The sequence below is a fragment of the Cynocephalus volans genome, chromosome 8 (genome assembly GCF_027409185.1).
Source record: "Cynocephalus volans isolate mCynVol1 chromosome 8, mCynVol1.pri, whole genome shotgun sequence".
In the NCBI taxonomy this organism is placed as follows: domain Eukaryota; kingdom Metazoa; phylum Chordata; class Mammalia; order Dermoptera; family Cynocephalidae; genus Cynocephalus; species Cynocephalus volans.
Window position 1 is genome coordinate 5,018,604 of NC_084467.1, and position 19,601 is coordinate 5,038,204.

Consider the following 19,601-nt stretch of genomic DNA (forward strand, 5'->3'; position numbering starts at 1 on the left):
TTCTCCTCTCCAAAGTCTCAGTTTTATATTACAGCACTTTCCCTGATTGATTAAATATGCAGTTGTCCCTTCCCCTTATATGACAACTTCCCAATTTCTCCAATTTCAGTAGCAGCCCATTTCTGCATACGGCAAATTGCCCCTTCCTGCCATTGAGCACAACAAACACATAAGTTCCAACAGCTTTTCTTCTGCACTATTATCCTGTCAGACAAGTCGAGTCAGTTTTATGACATCAGAATCATTTCCACAGAATAGACAGAAGTCATAACCACAGGCTCATTGTGATGGATATAATCATTAACCAGGGCAATCAAAAATTTTTTCTTAAAATCCTTTAAAAATAATTGAGTAACGTACTCATACATCTTTATGAAAACATTTTGGGATTTAAAAAAATTTTTATGGTTATATGCCTTCCTCAATATATTATTTTAATTTTTTTTTTCTTTTCTTTTTTTTTTTAAAGATGGCCGGTAAGGGGATCTTAACCTTGACTTGGTGTTGTCAGCACCACGCTCTCTCTCCCAAGTGAGCAACCGGCCATCCTACATAAGGATCGGAACCCATGGCCTTGGTGTTATCAGCACCACACTCTCCCAAGTGAGCCATGGGCTAGCCCTTAATTTTTTTTCTGATACAGCTGAATTGTGTTTCTAAACTATTGCATGAACCACACTGATCATAGAGCATTTCTAAAATCAGACAGGAGGTCTTGCTGAGTTTATATCAACCTCTGTAATAGCAAAAAAAAAAAAAAAAAAGGAATGGTCCATAAAATAAGGTAACAATAACAATCTCCATGAAACTATTCTCTAACAGGATTAAAAAAATAAAGCAATATATACCATTAGAGACAGACAGCCACGCCCCCCAAAACAATCCTAACTTAATCCTCTGCTCTACCTGGGACCTAAAGGAGTGCATGAAGAAGGCAGCAATAAACTCAGACAAGCTGCCTGGGGGCTGGTCATCTTCTAAGGATGTTCAAAGTGGCTGCTGTCCACAGAGAGATAAAATTTATGGGCATTAACAAAAGAATTAATATGAAGTCAGTAGAGCACAGAACAACCTGGTTATATGATCTTAATCTCTAAAAGGCAAGAAATGTAGCTGAATTATGTACATGAAATAGAAATCCAAAGATGGAGGGAGGATGGCCAGGGTGGTCCAGTCAGATTCCAGTTTCACACAGTAGTCGTGGATGAACCTCACGTTCTGTCCAGCCACAAAATTCCCTCCTGCACCAGCTCCATGTGGAGGGCCCTGGTGATGCTGGGACCCCAGCAACTGAGCTTGGTGTTTTCCAGTAGCAAAGGCAGAAATCAGGGAATTAGAACTAAGGACTGTGGGGTCCAAGGACTCAACCCCATGCGGCTAGCCTCGTGGCAAACCTCCCATTTCATGCAGAGAGAAACTGGACTGAGGCTGGAGAAAGGACTTGACCAAGGGCACAGACTGGAAGCTGGAATCTGAATCCAGATCCAGGGCTGTTGTCTCTAAGTCCAAGTCTGCCATGCTGCCTGCAGTGTATGTGTGTGCACATGCCTGCATCCCGTCAGCCACAGAGCCAGGAGGCAAGGCGGACGCACACTGGAGCTGAGTATCCCCTCACTCCTGGGCCCCACAGTGCTTTCCACAGCACATTTCACACAAGACAAGAATACAGGCAGTGGCCATGCTGCAAACGGCATCGGGCCTGGCCACAGGAGAAGGTGGAGGGAATTGGAAGATGGTCATTTTCATAACCTAATAGACAGACCCCACTCAAACCCCACCACCACGGGCAAAGGAACTGCCTGATTGAGCCACGTATTTCCAACTCAGTGCCAAATGAAATACCAAAACAAAGTCTAGTTCTGAACCTCACATTGGTACTAGTACCACTTTGCATTTATATAGCAGGATTATCCTTCTCTAATAAATAACATCTATTTCATGTTTTGTTCAGTCTTTTAACAACTTGGCATAGTAGTTAGGACAGATGTGCTCATTTTACAAACGAAAACACTAAACATAGGTCTAGTAGTTTGTTCTGTGTCCTACCTTACTTGTGTCAGGCATTATTTCTAACCTGTGCTTTTTGCCATGAGGCCTTTTTGCTTGGTACATAACATCCTGCTGGAAAATCCCTACCTAACACTCGTATTGATGGAAATGGAGAGAAATACTCATCCAAGTTTCAGGTGGCAGTATCACACATGTCATATGGTCTGCTGATCCTGTACAAACTATGGGCCTTTGTGGGGGCCCAGATGACAGGCTGATCTCTACAGTCATCAAAAGTGTCCTTCTCCCTACTGTCTTCTTATAAGAGATCACCCCTTTCTTCTTAGGATGAGGACACCCCAAACCTTTCTGCTCATTTTGAAAAGCAAAACTCCCCCCCTTGTAAATGAAACAAAAGACCCAACTCAAATTCTCTCCTCAAAAATGCTGTATAGCCAACATCTGGTTATCACTCAGTATTTCTGGTTAGAAAATGTTTTATTTATTTGGAGGCAGTTTATGGAAATAGCAAAGTATTGGAGATTTTAAAATAACTTGCTTGCTTGTATGAAATAGTCACAGCTGTGCTCCCTCATTCCACAAAAACATGGCCTGCAGACACATTTGCATAGAATCCCAATAAGTAACTTCCGCACACACCCAGATGGCCGATTTGATCATAGGACACAGGCTCAGGACCACAGTGAGGTCCTCTTTCCCTTTCACTGCTCAGAATGCAGCAAACTCCAGCCAGAACAGCAAAAACATCAAAGCACCAGCCTGCTCTTGCCAGGCCCTACCTTATCCCCGCCATCCTCACCTCCACCTGCCAACACTCACCTCCCCCTAGTGCACTGGCCCTTAGCACTGGGCTGAGAGATGTGGGAAGGGAACCACTAGCACAGCTCAGGGCACCTCAGAGATTTCCAACTCTCCCAATCATCTCTAACTCCCTGCCTTGGTACACCCAGTGTTTGGATTCCCCACCTCCATGCTGCACTACTGAAGTCATCTCCTGTCGAGGGGAGGGTGGGAAGAGGAGACGGGAGATGCAGGATGCAAACAGATGGGCATGTTCTGAATATATGGTCCTTTAAATGCTGTAGGGGTCTTTAAAAATCTGTTTTCTTGAATGTATTTGATCAGAGGTTCATCTTATCATGCTTCCCGGTTTAAGCTAGCAGTTGTTCTTTTTCTTTAGAAGATTTTAAAAAGTAATGATGCTTCTTATTACTTTGTTTGGCTTCACCTCTCCTTCCAATGATGAACCTTCGAGAAGAGGCCAATGACAAAGCTGGGGAGGCAACTATCTCCTTTTGACAGATACAGGCTGTCTGCCAGCCCATCCTGGCTATACTGACAGGGCGCAGCCGCTGAGTCCTCTTATCAAACACAGTTGGACAGCACGTTGGCCATGTTCAATTAGCCATTTATACAACTGGCATCTCACATTGACTGAGATATTCTACTTGCCACAGGGATGGAGAAGACCTCAGAACATTCTCCCCAGTAAATCAAAGGAAAAAAGATATATGCAGGACTGAAACATAACTCTCTGACTCAGTAGTGTCACTGGGTTAAATGACTCAGACTCCAATGGAGACTTGAGTCAACTTACGTTAAGAAACCCCTGCTTAATGCAAGTTGGAAATGCCCTAAACCCTCTGCATTATTTGGCTCTCTTTATCCTAACTGGTCCTAACACGAAAAATTGCCTAAATGCTTACACTGTTAGGTGGTTGTCCTTTCCCCTGACACTGTCCTCTAACTGATATTCAATGTCAAGGACATGGGCAGCAGAGCTGGGGGAAAGGTCTTAGAGAACTAGCCTGTGTTTCTGCTTGGGAAATCTCCCTGGCTTCTGGGAAAACCAGGGGACTGGTTTTGTCTTTTCTCCAGATGGCTCAAAACACATGTTGCCTGGTCATCAGCAACAGCTCTGCTGAGAGCTACCAGGAGCTGCTTTCCAGAAAGATACCACTTTGAGAGAAAACAACTGAAATTCTGTCCCATCCAATTTTGTATATTGTTGCTTTAACACCCACTGGCACCTAGTTATTTTAGACCTGCCTGCTGGTAACAAAGCCCTTCAACGTGTCCTCATAAAAGGGGGCCCCGGCCCACCTTGGGGTTGGTTCGCTGCTGCAGCCTCCTCTCCTCCCTCTCTCTCTGCAGACGCTCAAACTCTTCTCTGATCTCTGCAGGTGTTCTCCTCCTTTCCACAACCTATGGCAGAATCAAGAAGAGAGGACAACTGAGGACCCAGGAAGTAAGGAAAACATACCCAAAGCACTGGAGTCATTAACCTCGGCATGTACATGTTGCCTGGGGTTTGGCCATGCTCTTTCCCAGGACCTTAAAAGACATCAATAAAACTGCCACGAGTTTTTCCATCAGAGGCCCCAGGCCCCGTGAGGTGAGGGCTCTGTCTCCCTCCTGGTCATTCCCAAGTCATGCTCTCTCTCAACTCTCTGGAGACTTAAACATTTTTTCTTTTCTTTATTTTAGTGACTTATCTCTGAGGCTGCAGGAATCTTACAAGGAAAACATCACCTTAAATATCATAGGTTAAATTTCCTAATGAGTCCCAGATAACCAATATTAAACATCAAAACGAAGGCACACCGGCTCTCCCTAGCGTGCTGGGGCGATCACTAGAGACTCCTGAGCTTCTTCTCAAGCTATCAGACCTGTGTGTTTTCTGAATCATGGGATTCCTCCTGCAAAATGCTATGAACCTTGGCATGTGGAGCCCTGTACTTCACCATAACAATGGTCAGGTACCAAGCAGCATACCACGTAAAACACAGGGATGCACAACGATGTCAAATCTGTGAGAAAATAGGCATTCTGTCTTAGCCTTTCTTAGATCAATATGAAAGGAAGATAATCTAGCTGATATTTCAAAGAGGCAGAAAGAAACATAAGAAAGGAAAGGCCACTGTGGGCCTCAGGTGCCACCTCTCTGAAAGAGGAAACTGCACTACATGATTTTTCTTTTTTTTATTGTGGTAAAATATATACAACAGAAGGTTTGCCATTTTAACTGTTTTTAAACGTACTATTTTGTGGAATTAATAACATTCACAATGCACTGTGACCACCACCTCTAGGCACTACCTGATTTTTAAGGGTCCTGTCTATGGCTGCAAAATTTCATGGACCTGTGAGAAACACAGAGCATGGGAGTAGGACAGAAAAAGTAGTTACTGTTTTTCTGTCATGGCCAAAGTCATGAGGTGGACTGGGCGGATGTCCAAAAGCATATTCCCCATACAATACAGGCAAGTCATGAGATGCTACTCAGAGAATACTAAAAAGATGGATAATGTGACAAAAAGTTATTTTGAAAATTCTAAATTATTTTTTAAAAATACACGTTTATAGCAAAAAATCAATAGTACAGAAGGTTATGAAGTAAAAAGTATGTTTCCCCCTTTAACTGCATTCTCTCTTCTCACAGGTTAACATTTAACTTTTTATGTCACTTTCTAAAAATCTTCCATGTATGTGTATGTATGTAGCATGTGTACATATGCATGAATACATGTTTGCACATATATTCGCATGTGTGCAGTCACATGTCACTTAATGACCACGACACATTCTGGAAATGCACTGTTAGGCAATTTCACTGTTGTTGCAAACATCATAGAGTGTACTCATGCAGACCTAGATGGTACAGCCCACTGCACACCTGGGCTATAAGGTATAGCCACTGTCGTACATGTGGTCTGCCACTCACTGAAATGTCACATGGTGCATGACTGTACCAGCAACAGCATGAAGGGAGCAGAGCTTCCTCTCTGGGGTGTAAGCTATTACTGCAGCGGGAGAATCCTCACATGAAGCATCCATCTAGCTGAAGGAACTCCTTGAAGGAGCATTGATGCAGCTCCGCAAGAGGTGCTGGAGTTCAGTGAGACTTTTCCTTTACAGTATGAACAATGGCTCAATTTTCCTATTGCATGGTAAACACTGACACATCTCTGAATAATATCTGGGTGAGTATCTTCACGTAGTCTTCCTTGAAGGTTTTGTTGGTTTGTTTTTGGTGGCTGGCTAGTATGGGGATCTGAACCCTTGACCTTGGTGTTCTAACACCGAGCTCTAACTGACTGAGCTAACCCACCAGCCCTAAGTCATTTTTTTGTTATCTCGCAGTGAAGGCTTACTATCAATATGAAAAAAAAGCCCATTCTGATCCATAAGAACTAGATTTCCTTAAAGTAGATTACTGAAACATATGAATATAAAGTTTATCCATTCACCACCTATAACTGCCTACATATTCTTATAAACACTATTGTGTGTGGTTTTGCTTTGTTTCTAATGGGGAGATAACCTGGTTTGGCACTAGGAAACCATGCAATATTTTGCCAGAAGACCCCATTGCTCCATTAGCGTTGTCATAACACTACTGGGAACTAAAAACCTACATTCTGAAATGGGAATATGTAACAGGGGCCTACAGTTTTTCAGTGACCCTAACTGCTGCCTTGAAAAATTGTAACCAACCCACATCTTAGAAAACAAGGAAGCTTGCTTTACACTGGTATATAAAGTGTAAGGAGAAACTTAGTAAATACAATAGAATTCTGTTTTCCTTTCTGGATAAAAAAAAATGCTGAACTACAGCATTTCAGCTGAGACTTAACATTTAGCTACAACAAACTAATGTGATACGAGGTGCTGCTATTTCCATTAAGCCAGAGGCCATGACCCACTGCCTACTGGAGACAGGCAGGACATGCAGAAGAGTGAAGGGCCAGGTGTCATACGATAGGGAGTGGTGGGGACTGGGGTAAACTGGACAGCACAGCCCAGTCTAAAGGGCACAGGCTCCTCAGATTTGGTTGACTGTTGCTTCTCAGGGGAATTCTGATTCAGTGTTACCAGATCTTCTGATGTTTCAAGAGAAGACAGAAGACTGGATTTTCATGCAAAATCTCCCAAGTTTTAAATGTTAGCAACTACAATTCACTGTGTGGGGTCGAAACAATGCTGTAGGTGGAATATTAAGCAGTAGTGGGAAGAGGAACAAAACCCCATTTTACTTCTCTTTCACTCCTTTATCTGAAGGTCTCTAGGTTTTCATGCTAGGATTGGAAGAAACAGGCACACGTACTTGAGATTAAGACCCCAAAGAACTTCAAGGGAAATCTTACATGATGATGAAAAGAAAAATAACTCAAAGAGAGTCAATTCAATGTTATTAACAGCTTACCAAAATTTCTTGGGCATCAGAACCAAGTTTCTTTAATGAAATTAAGTAATAACACCTTTATGTTCCCATAGCAATTTAGAGTTTTACAACTAATTTTCATATTCATTTTTCTACTTGATCCTCACATCTTCATTTTTCAGATAATAACATAGGAGCACAAAGGAGACAAATGACTTGCCTGAGACTCTCCTGCTAGTCAGTGGCAGAGTGAATGAAAACAGAGTCATCTGGATTTTAGGGACTGTTCTCACTCAGCATGGCTGTCCAGGGCAACCTATTTCATAGATACTTGCTATGTATTTTGTTTTACTCATTATATCTGACAACGTTCTAATAGTACAGTGCATTAGAACTGGAAGGGTCATTACAGACAATGTAGTCTAGTAGTTCTCAACTTTTCTCTGCTTCCATGATGTTTACATGCGTAACACATTCCCAGCAGAAACACTGCTGAATGTGGTTATTCCTAGCTAAGGTGGAGAGAGAGGCACAGAATTGTGGAGGGTGGAAGAGAGTGTATGTGTAGAAAGAACTGCACCCTTGAAGAAATCATCTCCCATCAATCCCCGGCCCACCTACTCCCGCTCCCACCTCCAGGTTAAAAAGTCCTGGTACAGTCCCATCCCTCTTCCTTTTCACGTGGCAGGTTAGGAATTCACGTGGCAGGTTAGGAAACTAAGGACAAGTCAGATGACTGACATGCCCAAGTTTACAGAGTAACAGAATGGCAAAGCCAAGTCTAGAACTCAACCTCTGAAACTAAAATACAAGGCAAGGAAGGGATTCTAGTGTCTTCAAATATTCTCAAGACAATTATCACAGGTTGAAGGGTTTTGGGGGATTGTTGTTTCGTAGTAGTTTAATGACTTTTCTGGGACACCAGACGCACAGCTTCTCTTACCTCCCATCCTTCCATTTCCAGTCCTCTCTTCCCATATATATCATAGATGGCCCTGGTTTGGGGATCACTAAGCACTGCAAATTAAAAATCAAACATGTTTACAAATACAAAATTCACTCTTCAGTCTTTTCTGAAAACAATGACAACAATGTTATTAGGTAAGTCCATCTCTCGTTCCTCCTGGTCTGATCATAAGCTTCCTAGAGACCCTCTTCATTTCCTAAGCGTCCTTCCTCCTAATTGTGTTTCCAAGCCAACCTAGGATGTGCTTAAAGGTGGCTATGAGTGAGAAAAGTCAGATTTTTCCAATGTCCAAGTTACTCTTAATTGTAAGGTACATCTTGTAGCTAATAAGGCATATAAGTTGCACTGTTAAGGAAGCTGCGCTGGCACTTGAATCACTCGAGGATAGTTATTTTCAAAAGAATTTGGTAAGTTTCTGCCACAGTGCAAAAAATACACTGGCTTGAAAGAACTGATTCCAGTTTCTAAAGAAGCTTAATGTAAAACTAGGGATAGGCTCTGATACTAGAAAAATATGATTTATTATTTACTCTGTAGTTTTACCTATTCCAAAGACAGTCTTCATTTTTTTTGGTGCCCCTCTCCTCTTTACTTGTAAATCATTTTAAAAGGTACAAACACCTCTCACAATGTTGTGGGCCACATCACCTAAAGTACATGAGAAGATTTCCCAGCAAGGGTGAAGGCTATTCTGAGGATCTCCAACGTGAATGTCAGTGAAGCCAGCGTTCCTCAGCTCCCTCCTCGACTCTACTATTCCAAGTTCTGTTCAAGACTTTTACATCTTTGTTCCCCCGAGAGTTACCATATATTTTTAGGCTCAATTCAAAAATGATGTAAATAAATTCTATCCATATTCAAATCTAATGAAAAAGAAAGAAATGCTGACCATTGGAAAACACAGGAGCCAGACCTCTTGAATTAACCTCTGGGATTTAATAAGGAAATATTTATTTACTATTTTACTTTAGTTTCCCTTTAAGGCTCAACATGGGGCCAGATCTGCTGCTGCAGTACTTTCATAAGCACCCGTAGTTTTTCTGTTAACTCTTCCCCAAATCTCCAAAACAATACAAGCAAACTATGTGGATAATTTAAACAGTAAAATTAATGCAGCCATTTAGACAACAGATTATAACAAAAAGGAAAGGCTTTTGGTCTCGATTGCCACATAAATGTTCTGAATAGAGTTAAATTTGGTAATAACACAACACCAACTACACACACTTATCATGTACTACAGCCGGCTTTTTACTAGTCATTAAAATCTAAGTTTTTGATAAAACTATAAAGTGAAATACACTATAAGCTATTATGTCCACAGTAAAGTCTTTATTATTTTGTAAAGAAACACATTATCTATTTTTTCGTCTAATTAAGGAGTAAATCACCAAATGGTACTGGAATAAATAATTATTTTACTTGATATATGAGGGTACTTCAAAAAGTTCATGGAAAAATGGAATTAAAAGAGAATACCGCCTTGCCTACAAAATTTTCAGGGGAAAAAAAAGATAACACATATCTTTCCATGAACTTTTTGAAGACTGCATATATCCTAGGAGTGATTAGCATATTTAAAATTTTTACTTAATTATGGTAAAATATACATAACACAAAATTTACCATTTTAAAGTATATAATTCAGTACCATTAAGTACATTCACAATGCTGTGTAACCATCATCAGTATCTGTTTCCAGAACTTTTCGTCATCCTAAACAGAAACTCGATACCCCTAAGTGACTTCAATATTTTATAAACATGTATCACAAAATTTTCTTTCTAATACATGTAAGATGTAAGTGTAAAAATCTGAGTGACTTGGTTCTGTTTCCTATCAGCCTTCTTAACATCATCTTCCTTCTTTTGTTAGAACCTCTCTTTGACTGAATGCTACAGAACCAATAAAATCACTTCAGGATGAAAAAATGTCCTTGTATCTCCTCACAAAAGAGGAGAACAAAGAAGGCTTCCCTGTAATGATCAGCCTTTTACCTCTAAGATTTCCCTTTAGAAGAAAGCTGGTAAACGATTTAAAACCTGAGCATTCCCCTGCAATTCAGACTCTGGTCTATTACTTCACCTGGACTCTCATTTCCTACGTACTGGACACATATTGATTTCCAAAGCAAAATACTACTCTTTCAAAGGACCCTGTCAGTAAAAAGTACTAAACTAACCACCTCTTTTATATACCTCTAAGGACTCTCTTTTTCTATCCTCTACAAATCAAGTCTGTTAAAAATCGAATATCTGCTACCATGGTGTTTCTATGAAACCAAGCCCTCCACCGACCTTCATAAGCCTGGTGAACAAGGTTAAATAGTCGCTCCGCTTGTGACTTGAGCTCTGGGTCTCTGTGCTTGTCTGGATGGTAAAGCATACACAGCCTCCGGTAGGCAGCTTTAAGCTCTTCAGAGGAGGCCTACAGAAAGAAAAATTCAATTAGAGAACAATCAATGCCACTTAAACATTATCATTATCAGAATCAGCCTTGAAATGGGAACCTTTCAGCTGCATTCCGACTGTTTGCTCTCTACATACAGGACATAATGAAGTTATTCTTTATTACCTCAATAAAGCTTCTTTTTTCCACAGTTAATAAAGTGATCAATTATGTACATCAATAGCGACTGAATTTTGCTGGGAAATGCTATCAGATGGAATAAAAGCTTATGTCTCTACATTGGCTCAGTGTGCTCTGAGCTGAAAACTAAAATGTCATAGAGACCTGTTCACTCTTTAACCTAAGTTGTTTCAAGTAAATCATGCCAACGTACTCTCAACAGAGAATATATTCAGGAAGAAGAAAGCTATATACAATTAGACAGAAATAACATCTATTTAATCAGTTTTTGACAAAGGAGATTTAGTGAATATTAATCCTTAAAAATCAAAGACAAGGGGGCTGCGGTTGGCTTAGTTGGTTGGAGTGCAGTGTTGATAACAGCAAGGTCAAAGGTTCAGATCCCTGTACCCACCAGCTGCCAAAAAACAAAAAACAAAGACAAATAAACTGTAAAACCAACACACCCTCTAACTCAACCTCGAATTCCAAAAGGCAGCACATAAAGTGGCTTTATAAACCTATAGTAACCAAACCCCCACTCCCCCATCTCCCCAAAACCTAAAGGCCTTTTCTCAACACAGTAACTCTCCAATTCTCCTGAGTGGTCCATTTGAAAGGGAAAAACACACCTTATTCAAAGCACAGAGGACACGAAGAGCAGAATGGGCCCTGGGTGTGCTTAACCATGTGGAAGGCAGGAAGAAGGAGCAGAGGTAAAATCCGCCTTCTCCTTGGCCTGTCTCAGCTGCCAAGAAGTTCTCAGAAGCCCCAGGAACACTTATGGTCTATTTAGTGGCCCTTTGGGTGTGTTTTGGGGAACATTTTGGTCTATCAGAGGTGATGTTGAAGGGGCACCTCTAGATCTGGATGATTTGTCAAGGAAAGACCATTTTATTTTGGACGCAACCCAGCCATTTTGATAGCTGGAGCACATTTCTGGGTCACTGACAACATGTCAGAGGGGCCCAAAAAACCAGTCATCTGGACAGAAGAATGGGTCCAGGTCCCCAGTGGCCCAGGATTGATGGTGCTCTAATATCAGGACCTGGAACACAGATCCTCAAGGAGAAAGAACATGACATAATCAGTCCAGGGACCACATTTACAAAGGAGAATGTTACACTTATTTCTCTATAATTGCCATGATTTTCAATATCTTTCAACTCTAGGACTAACGGGTTTTTTTTGCCAACAAAAGAAAGTAAGATTTTACTGTAGTTTAGCAATATTTTCTGGCAGGTAATTTAAGTATTTTCTGTAAGACTAAGTTATTCAGATGCTAGAAAACCAGGAAATCTGTGCCCGTTTACCAGAGATTCTAAACAAGAAATTCTGAAGAACTCCAAGAGGAAGACAAGAGATGTGACTGGAAAGACACACACAGGATGCATGGCCCACGGGTCCTGTGCCCCAGAGGAGAGGCTGCGGGGGTGGCCTGGGTTCTGTGTGCTCAGGCCAGGGCAGTTTCTTCATGAGGAGTAGGTGGCTGGGTGGATGACCTGCAAGAGTCTCTCCAACTTCACATGATTCTGTCATCCACAAAAGAAACAGTTAGACCTGAGCCACTCAGCTTGTCCTTTAAGCCAGGCCATAGAGGGCTTGGCTGCTGTGCAGAGGCACATCCACACGCACGCTGTTTCATGCAGGAGCTCCTTGAAGTCTTCCATCAGCAAATGTCAAGGATCTTGCTGACTTGGCAACCCTTTGCCTCCAAAAACTAGGTAGACTTCTGCCCCCATCTCCCGCTAATCCCTTTCTTCCATCTTCTCTTCTGGGCAGCCTTTGGAAATCATACTGTTTTTTTTGGGGGGGGGGGCAGTTGGCTGGTATGGGGACTGGAACTCTTAACCTTGGTGTTACAAAACTCACTCTAACCAACTGAGCTAACTGGCCAGCCCTATCACACTACTGAATGAGTTTTAGTTGACTGCCTTCCTCTCTTCTCTCTGTCGGGTTATCTACGTGATTTACTCTGCAGTGCGGTAATTCACCAACCGCCCTTTCTAGTGGTTAAGAACACAGGCCTTGGAGTTCAACAGCCTGTGTTTGGATACCCGATCTGTCACTTCCAAGCTCTGTGACTGGGCAGATGAGCTTTGTGACCTTTATCTTTCTCATCTGTAAAAGGGTTAGGGTTAGGGTCAGGGTTAGGGTTAGGGACGGAATGAGAATGAAATGAGACAGTGACTATCAAGTGCTTCACACAAAAACTTATAAATTATAGCTCTTTTAAAACCCCTTGTTTACTCATCTGAACACTGTGGACAACAGGGTCTCTCTGACAAAGGTATGGTGAGGCAGAAATAAGATAATACATGCACAGGTGCTTAAAAATGCCTTGTACATAGTAGGAATGTAACCGCTTTGGCTATTTTTATCATCACAATTAAATTTCGATATCCCTTCAGTGGCATAAATACTGAAACTGGAACAACTCAGAGAGAGGGACCTGTTTCTGAAAATTCATTGAGCAGTGTGCTTATGAGATGGGCACTTTTCTGTATGTATATTCTATTTCAATAAAAATACAGGGCTCCTGAGAAGAGATGGGCCTTGATATTTCCAGCTCTGCATTTTCTTCTTTTTCTTCTTCCTGCCAAAGGCTCCTTTCCTTGCCAATGCTATTTACGTGATGCATCTCTTGCCACACTTACCAATATGCCAACTGTACCAAGTCCCACTGTTTAAAACATAAATATTAGTAAACAACAGGAAAATAAAATATATCAATATATCTTCTCCACGTATGTTTACTTATGTGATGATGTAAAAGGGGCTTGTTCTTTCCTAAACAGCCATAACAAACTATTTTCTTTCTTTCTTTCTTTTTTTTTGCTGGCTGGTACAAGAATTGAACACTGGACTTTGGTGTTATCAGCACCATGGAACTAACCGGCCAGCATAAATTATTTTCTTTCTTTAAATTTTAATTGTTCTTTTCTGTATCTCGTAAAAGTTACAAGTATAGGATTACACAGATTTGGCAGACTCTAGGATAGACTGCTATTTCCCGGTTATTAAAATTATACTAGATGACAAGGGAGTAGAATATCTAGTCTGCAAGACCTCCTTAATCATATTAATAAATGGCTTAGCAGGCTATTGATTAAGTAATAGGAATGAGAAGTTTCATTTTTAATAAATATCATATTCAATGAAAGGTTAGATTGAGCCCTTTATCATAACTGAATAACTAAGGTCACTGGTTCAATATTTCATGAATGATAACCTCTTTTGCTATCATAAAAATACTGATATCATTTCAAAATGTAATGAGATATCATTAAGAATGATACCTAAAGTTACATACTTATTTCTAAAATTCCAAAATAAAATTAAGATATGTATCATGCTTCAAGTTTGAAAAGTTTCATCATCTCAATCATCTGGTTATATTTTCACTGGACAGATTATATGTTAGGGCACAAATTAAGTCTCAATAGATTTAAAAAAACTGATATCACGCAAAGTATCTTTTCCTACCAAAACAGGATAAAGTTAGAAATCAATAACAGAAAGAAAACTGGAAAATGCACAAATTTGTGGAAATTAAACAACACTCTCTTAAAAAACCAATGGATCAAAAAAGAAATCACAAAGGAAATTAAAAAATACTTAGAGACAAATGAAAATGAAAACATAACATACCAAAACTAATGGGATGAAGTGAAAGCAGTGCTAAGGGAGAAATGTATAGCTATAAACTCTTACGTTAAAAAACAAGAAAGACTGCGGCCCTGTGGCATAGGAGCCAGGGACTGGACCCCCCCTCCTCCTACAACCAAGCACACCACCAGAGCCAAGGAGCATGCCAAAAACATCACCTCCATGTGGGTGGCCCACCACAGCCACCAAAGTAACCACAGCTGCTGTGAAAGTGACTGGATGTCACAACCACCACACAGATGGTCCGCCAGCCACTGGAGTGCACTGACACAAGGATAGTCACCAGCAGAGTCCAAAGAAACAAAAAGGATGTTCCTCTCCACAAAGTCCATTCCAGAGTGACAGAAGAAGCATCTGCTCTATGATAATATTGAAGGACCTGAACACATCTTTCAGCATTGAGCAGATCATCTAGGCAACAAATCAACAGAGTAACATTACTCTTTCAGAGGGAGAGAAGAAATCAGTGTTATCAGTGATGGGAGGCGGGAGGGAGAGGGGGATAGAGAGAGACTGGACAAGGGGCATAAAGAATAAGTACAATTTGTAACAATATACAAACTAGTAATATTGATATGATCAACATGTCAGCATTGAATCCCCAAAATTTGTATAATCAATTATGATTCAATAAAAAAAGAGAAAAAATTAATAAACAAACTTATAAAAAAAATCAGTTGCATTTCTATACACTAACAATGAATAATCTGAAAAGGAAGTTAAGAAAACAGTTCCATTTATAACAGCATCAAAAAGAATTACTTAATAGAAACTACAAAACATTGCTGATAGAAATGAAAAATGACACAACAAATGGAAAGACATCTCATATTCATGAAATGGAAGACTTAATACTGTTAATATTGTTAAAATGTCAATACTATCCAAAGCAATCTACAGATTCAATGCAATTTCTATCAAATTCCCAATGATGTTTTTTGCAGAAATGGAAAAGCCATTTCTTGAACTCATATGGAATTGCAAGGGTCTTAAAAAGGCCAAAACAGTCTTGGAAAAAAAAAATTGGAGGATCACTTCCTTATTTCAAAACTTACTACAATCAAAACAGTATGGCATAAAGATAGAATACAGACCTATGGAATACAAAGCCCAGAAATAAATCCTTGCATATATGGTCAAATGATTTTTGACAAGGATGACAAGATCATTCAACAGGGGAAAAGACAGTCTTTTCAACAAATACTGCAGGGAAAACTGAACATCCACATGCAAAAGAATGAAGTTGGACCCTTACCTAACAACAAATACAAAAATTAACTCGAATGGATCAAACACCTAAACATAAGAGCTAAAAATATAGGGCCGGCCGGTGGCTCACTCGGGAGAGTGCGGTGCTGATAACACCAAGGCCACGGGTTCGGATCCCATATAGGGATGGCCGGTTCGCTCACTGGCTGAGCGTGGTGCTGACAACACCAAGTCAAGGGTTAAGATCCCCTTACCGGTCATCTTTTAAAAAAAAAATTTAAAAAAAAAAAAAAAAAAAAAGAGCTAAAAATATAAAACTCTTGGAAGAAAAACTAGGGATAAAGCTTCAAAACATTGAATTTGGCCATGATTTCTCAGATATGACACCAAAGGCACAAGCAACTAAAGAAAAAAATAGTCAAATTAGACTTTATGAAAATTAAGAATTTTTGTGCACCAAAGGACACTATCAATGGAGTAAAAAGACAACCCATGGAATGGGAGACAATATTTGCAAATCATGTATCTGATAAGAGATTAATACATAGAATAGAGAACTCCTAAAACTCAACGACAAAAAAAAACAGCCCAATTCAAAAATGGGCAAAGCCCTTGAATAGACATTTCTCCAAAGAAAATATATAGATGACCAAGAAGCAGATGAAAACGCACCCAACATCACTAATCATTAGTGGAATGAATAACAAAACCATAAGATACTATCTTACACACATCAGGATGACTACTACTAAAAAAATTCTTGTTTTAATTTGTATTTGTTTACCAGTGAGAGTGAACATTTTTCCATATATTTACTTGCATTTCAGATTTCTTCTTTCATGAAATAACCTATTCATTTCCTTTGTACTGTTTTCCTATTAGTGTATTCATCTTTTATTTTTGATTTCCAAGAGTTCCTTACATATATTAGAAATATGAATCTTTTATCGAATATATTGCAAATTTCTTTTTCAGTCTTTTAATTGTTTATGTTAGGTTTTTTTCCTTTAACAAACATGGAATTTTCCCATTTTTATAGATTTAGGTTAAAATTAAACGCATCAACTGTCTCTTTTCTGATTTCTGCTGTGATGTCATGGTTAGAAAAGTCTCCTAACTCCAATTTCATCACACTTGCTTCCCTTAAACAATTAAGCAATTGAAGAAGTTGCTATATTTTCATTTATTTAAATTCTAGTGATTAAAAAAAAGTAATAAACAAATAAACAAACAAATTCTGGTGGTGGAGTCCATCTCTGGAATCAACCTGCCAGCACATATTCGAAGAGGAGACTGCTGCTCTGCTTTACCTTCTTTCTTCATTGAACAAAGCAAGCCAAAACACATGAGGTATGTCACTAAGTCTGAACAACAGTCATACTGGTCAGGAAAGGCTAGATGAGGGTTCTCAAAGTGTGTTCTGGGGCCCACTGGGAATCCCTGAGATGCTTCTGGGGGGTCTACAAGGTCTAAACTACTTTCATAGTAATGCTAACCTGCTATTTGGCCTTTTCACTCTCATTCTCTTATGAGTGTACAGTGGAATTTTCTTGAGGCTACATGATGTGTGACGATATAACTGTTCTAACGATTAAAGGAATGTGTACTGTCTTATGTTTTCTAGAAATTTCTAAGGTAGTAGTTTAAGGTTAGAAATATAAGAATTTTCAGAGATTATCTCAATTGCTTCTCAGTTCTTTTACTGTCTTACTATCTTTGGTTAACTGCTGTAATATCTGTAACCTCATCATTGTCCAATACAGTTATTTTTAAAATCCTTAATTTTTCCTATGCTTATACTGAAATTCAAGAAGTACACTTGTATTTGTGTCTTGTTTTAAAACATTTCATCAGTTTGTCAGTTTTAAATTTAATCAAATATCGATAGCTATAATCCACATAAACAAAAGCTCTTTGGGGTCCTCAATCATTTAAAAATGTAAAGGGGTCCTGACACCGAAAACTCAAGAACTGCTGGGCTAGATGATACTGCGGTGACAAAGAATCCCCAAATTCCAAAGGTTTCTTTCTCCCTCACTTTACATGTCCATTTCTAGTCAGCTAGTGCTTTCCTCAGGTCCCAGGTTGACAGAGCACTCACCCTTGGGGACCACTGCCAATCACCAGGGCAGGGGGAAGAGCACGAGATGCTCCGGCTCGCATGGCTTGTCAGTGCTTGAGCCTAGAAGTGACACACATCATTTCCACTCACACCGTTGGCTAGAACTCGTCACACGTTCTCACTCAACCACAAGAGGACCAGAAAGTGCAGCCTTACCATGTGCCAGGTGAGCAAGGAGCCAGTGATGTGTGCCATACAGCACTTAAAACCGCCATAATGATGGTATTGGCTTCAGCATTTTGAAGATGGACAAAGCCCGCAAGCGACAACTTCACAACCCCTCACACTGCACTACTGGGTGAAGCTACTGGGCTTTTTGTTGCCAAAGCCTGTAATTCCAAACCCAAACTTCCAGGCTGTCTCTGTACTACTGAATTTCAGCAACTAAGTCTCCACAAATTCTATCCTATTGGATTTTGGGAAGTCTGCCTAATTACCACAATTGAAGATTCATTACTGTCCATATGCTCCACAATAATCTGATTAAAATAAATTGTATCAGCTAATAAAAACCTGTAATTTTTTAATGTTACTTGGTGTTCATAGACTTTAAAAGAAAAAGCAGATTTCACAGCTAATTAACAAACACCAAGACAGCATGGGTGCTTTGTGCTAAGAGCTGTTTCATGGACAGAAAGGGTGTCACACATTATTTGGTTTTATTTAGTAGATATTGATTATACTAAGAGACTAAGACACTAGCTCAGGCACTAAAATCAACTATTTCACCGGACTTGATAAAAAATTACCTACTTTGTTTTGTAAAGCCTGAAGCTTTACACGATAAAATCCCTCTCAAACTCAGCCCTACCATATTCTGATGCCATTTGTCCTGCTCAACAGCCTTCTCCTCTTTTCATTTACATGTAGAATCTCTTTGAAGGGTCTGGAAATAAGTTCCTGTACATGGGATCCATCCACAAACAGTAATAGACCCCGACAATGACAATGTATTTGGAATCATTCTACGATGTCAAGCACAGTGCAGACTGAACTAACTCATTCTGCTGGACTGATTTTTATAAGGAACATTTCAAGTAGAACAGGATTTAAAGTGAGACTAGACAAATCTATATCTGTTGTAAAAATTTGGCTCTATTTAACTGACAAAAGAAAAATAACTGTACAAAAAGGTATCTGACCCATCTGAAACTTATTTTCTTTTACAGTCTTCATTACTGGTGCTAGTACAAAAGATGATAAACAAGCAACCTTTTCCTACTGCAATAAAGAAACGTAAGAAGAGGATAATCAATATCTGCCAGATGAAAAAGAATAAGCCTAGCCAGGGAAAAGCCACTGTTTCACCTTCCAGCATGCTGTTCAGTCCTGGACTGGGTCCCCACAGGCCTTGGCTGACATTGGGCCTAAGCCTAACGGGATGTGTTTGAATTTGCTCTCCTCCTCTGGTACCTGACTAAACAATTTTCATAAGTGAAAATTTAGGTTTACCAAATTGATAATAAACTCCTTCCAATAATAAATTCCTCTAGAACGATTTGACTGCTAAAACTGCGATGTGCTCCTCAAGAACACAGGTATTCCACAAAGTCAAATAAGCCTAGACCAGGTAAGCATGGCGTTAGCAAATACTCAGCACTTCAATCAGCAAGTCTACTGAATGCCAGTCTGGCTTTAGGTACCACCAGAGGTATAAACGAAATACAGTAAGGTCCCTGCCTTCAAGAAGAGTACAAACTAAATGTGTTCCCCCCCCACTAAAAAACCCATACACACATGGATTTAGTTAAACAATATAAAACAGAAATGTTAATATTAATGGTGCAGGAATAAGTTCAGAGCAGTCAGATTACAAAGAAAACTTCACAGTGGTAAGATTGAAATGGAACACAAAAGGTGGATTTTGATTTGCTCTGGGTCTCCAAGATGGG

General features: G+C 39.8%; 1 protein-coding gene across 1 annotated transcript in view; it reads right to left on the reverse strand.

The window, feature by feature from the left end:
* The window catches only part of DNAJC11 (DnaJ heat shock protein family (Hsp40) member C11), a 60,285-nt gene that overhangs the window by 31,670 nt on the left and 9,014 nt on the right, over nt 1-19,601 (reverse strand). The window contains exons 2-4 of the mRNA XM_063104678.1: nt 10,439-10,568; nt 8,118-8,191; nt 4,114-4,215 (exon numbers count right to left, since the gene is read on the reverse strand). Of these exons, the coding sequence (XP_062960748.1) occupies nt 4,114-4,215; nt 8,118-8,191; nt 10,439-10,568 (306 nt within the window). The remainder of the gene's footprint in view (nt 1-4,113; nt 4,216-8,117; nt 8,192-10,438; nt 10,569-19,601) is intronic.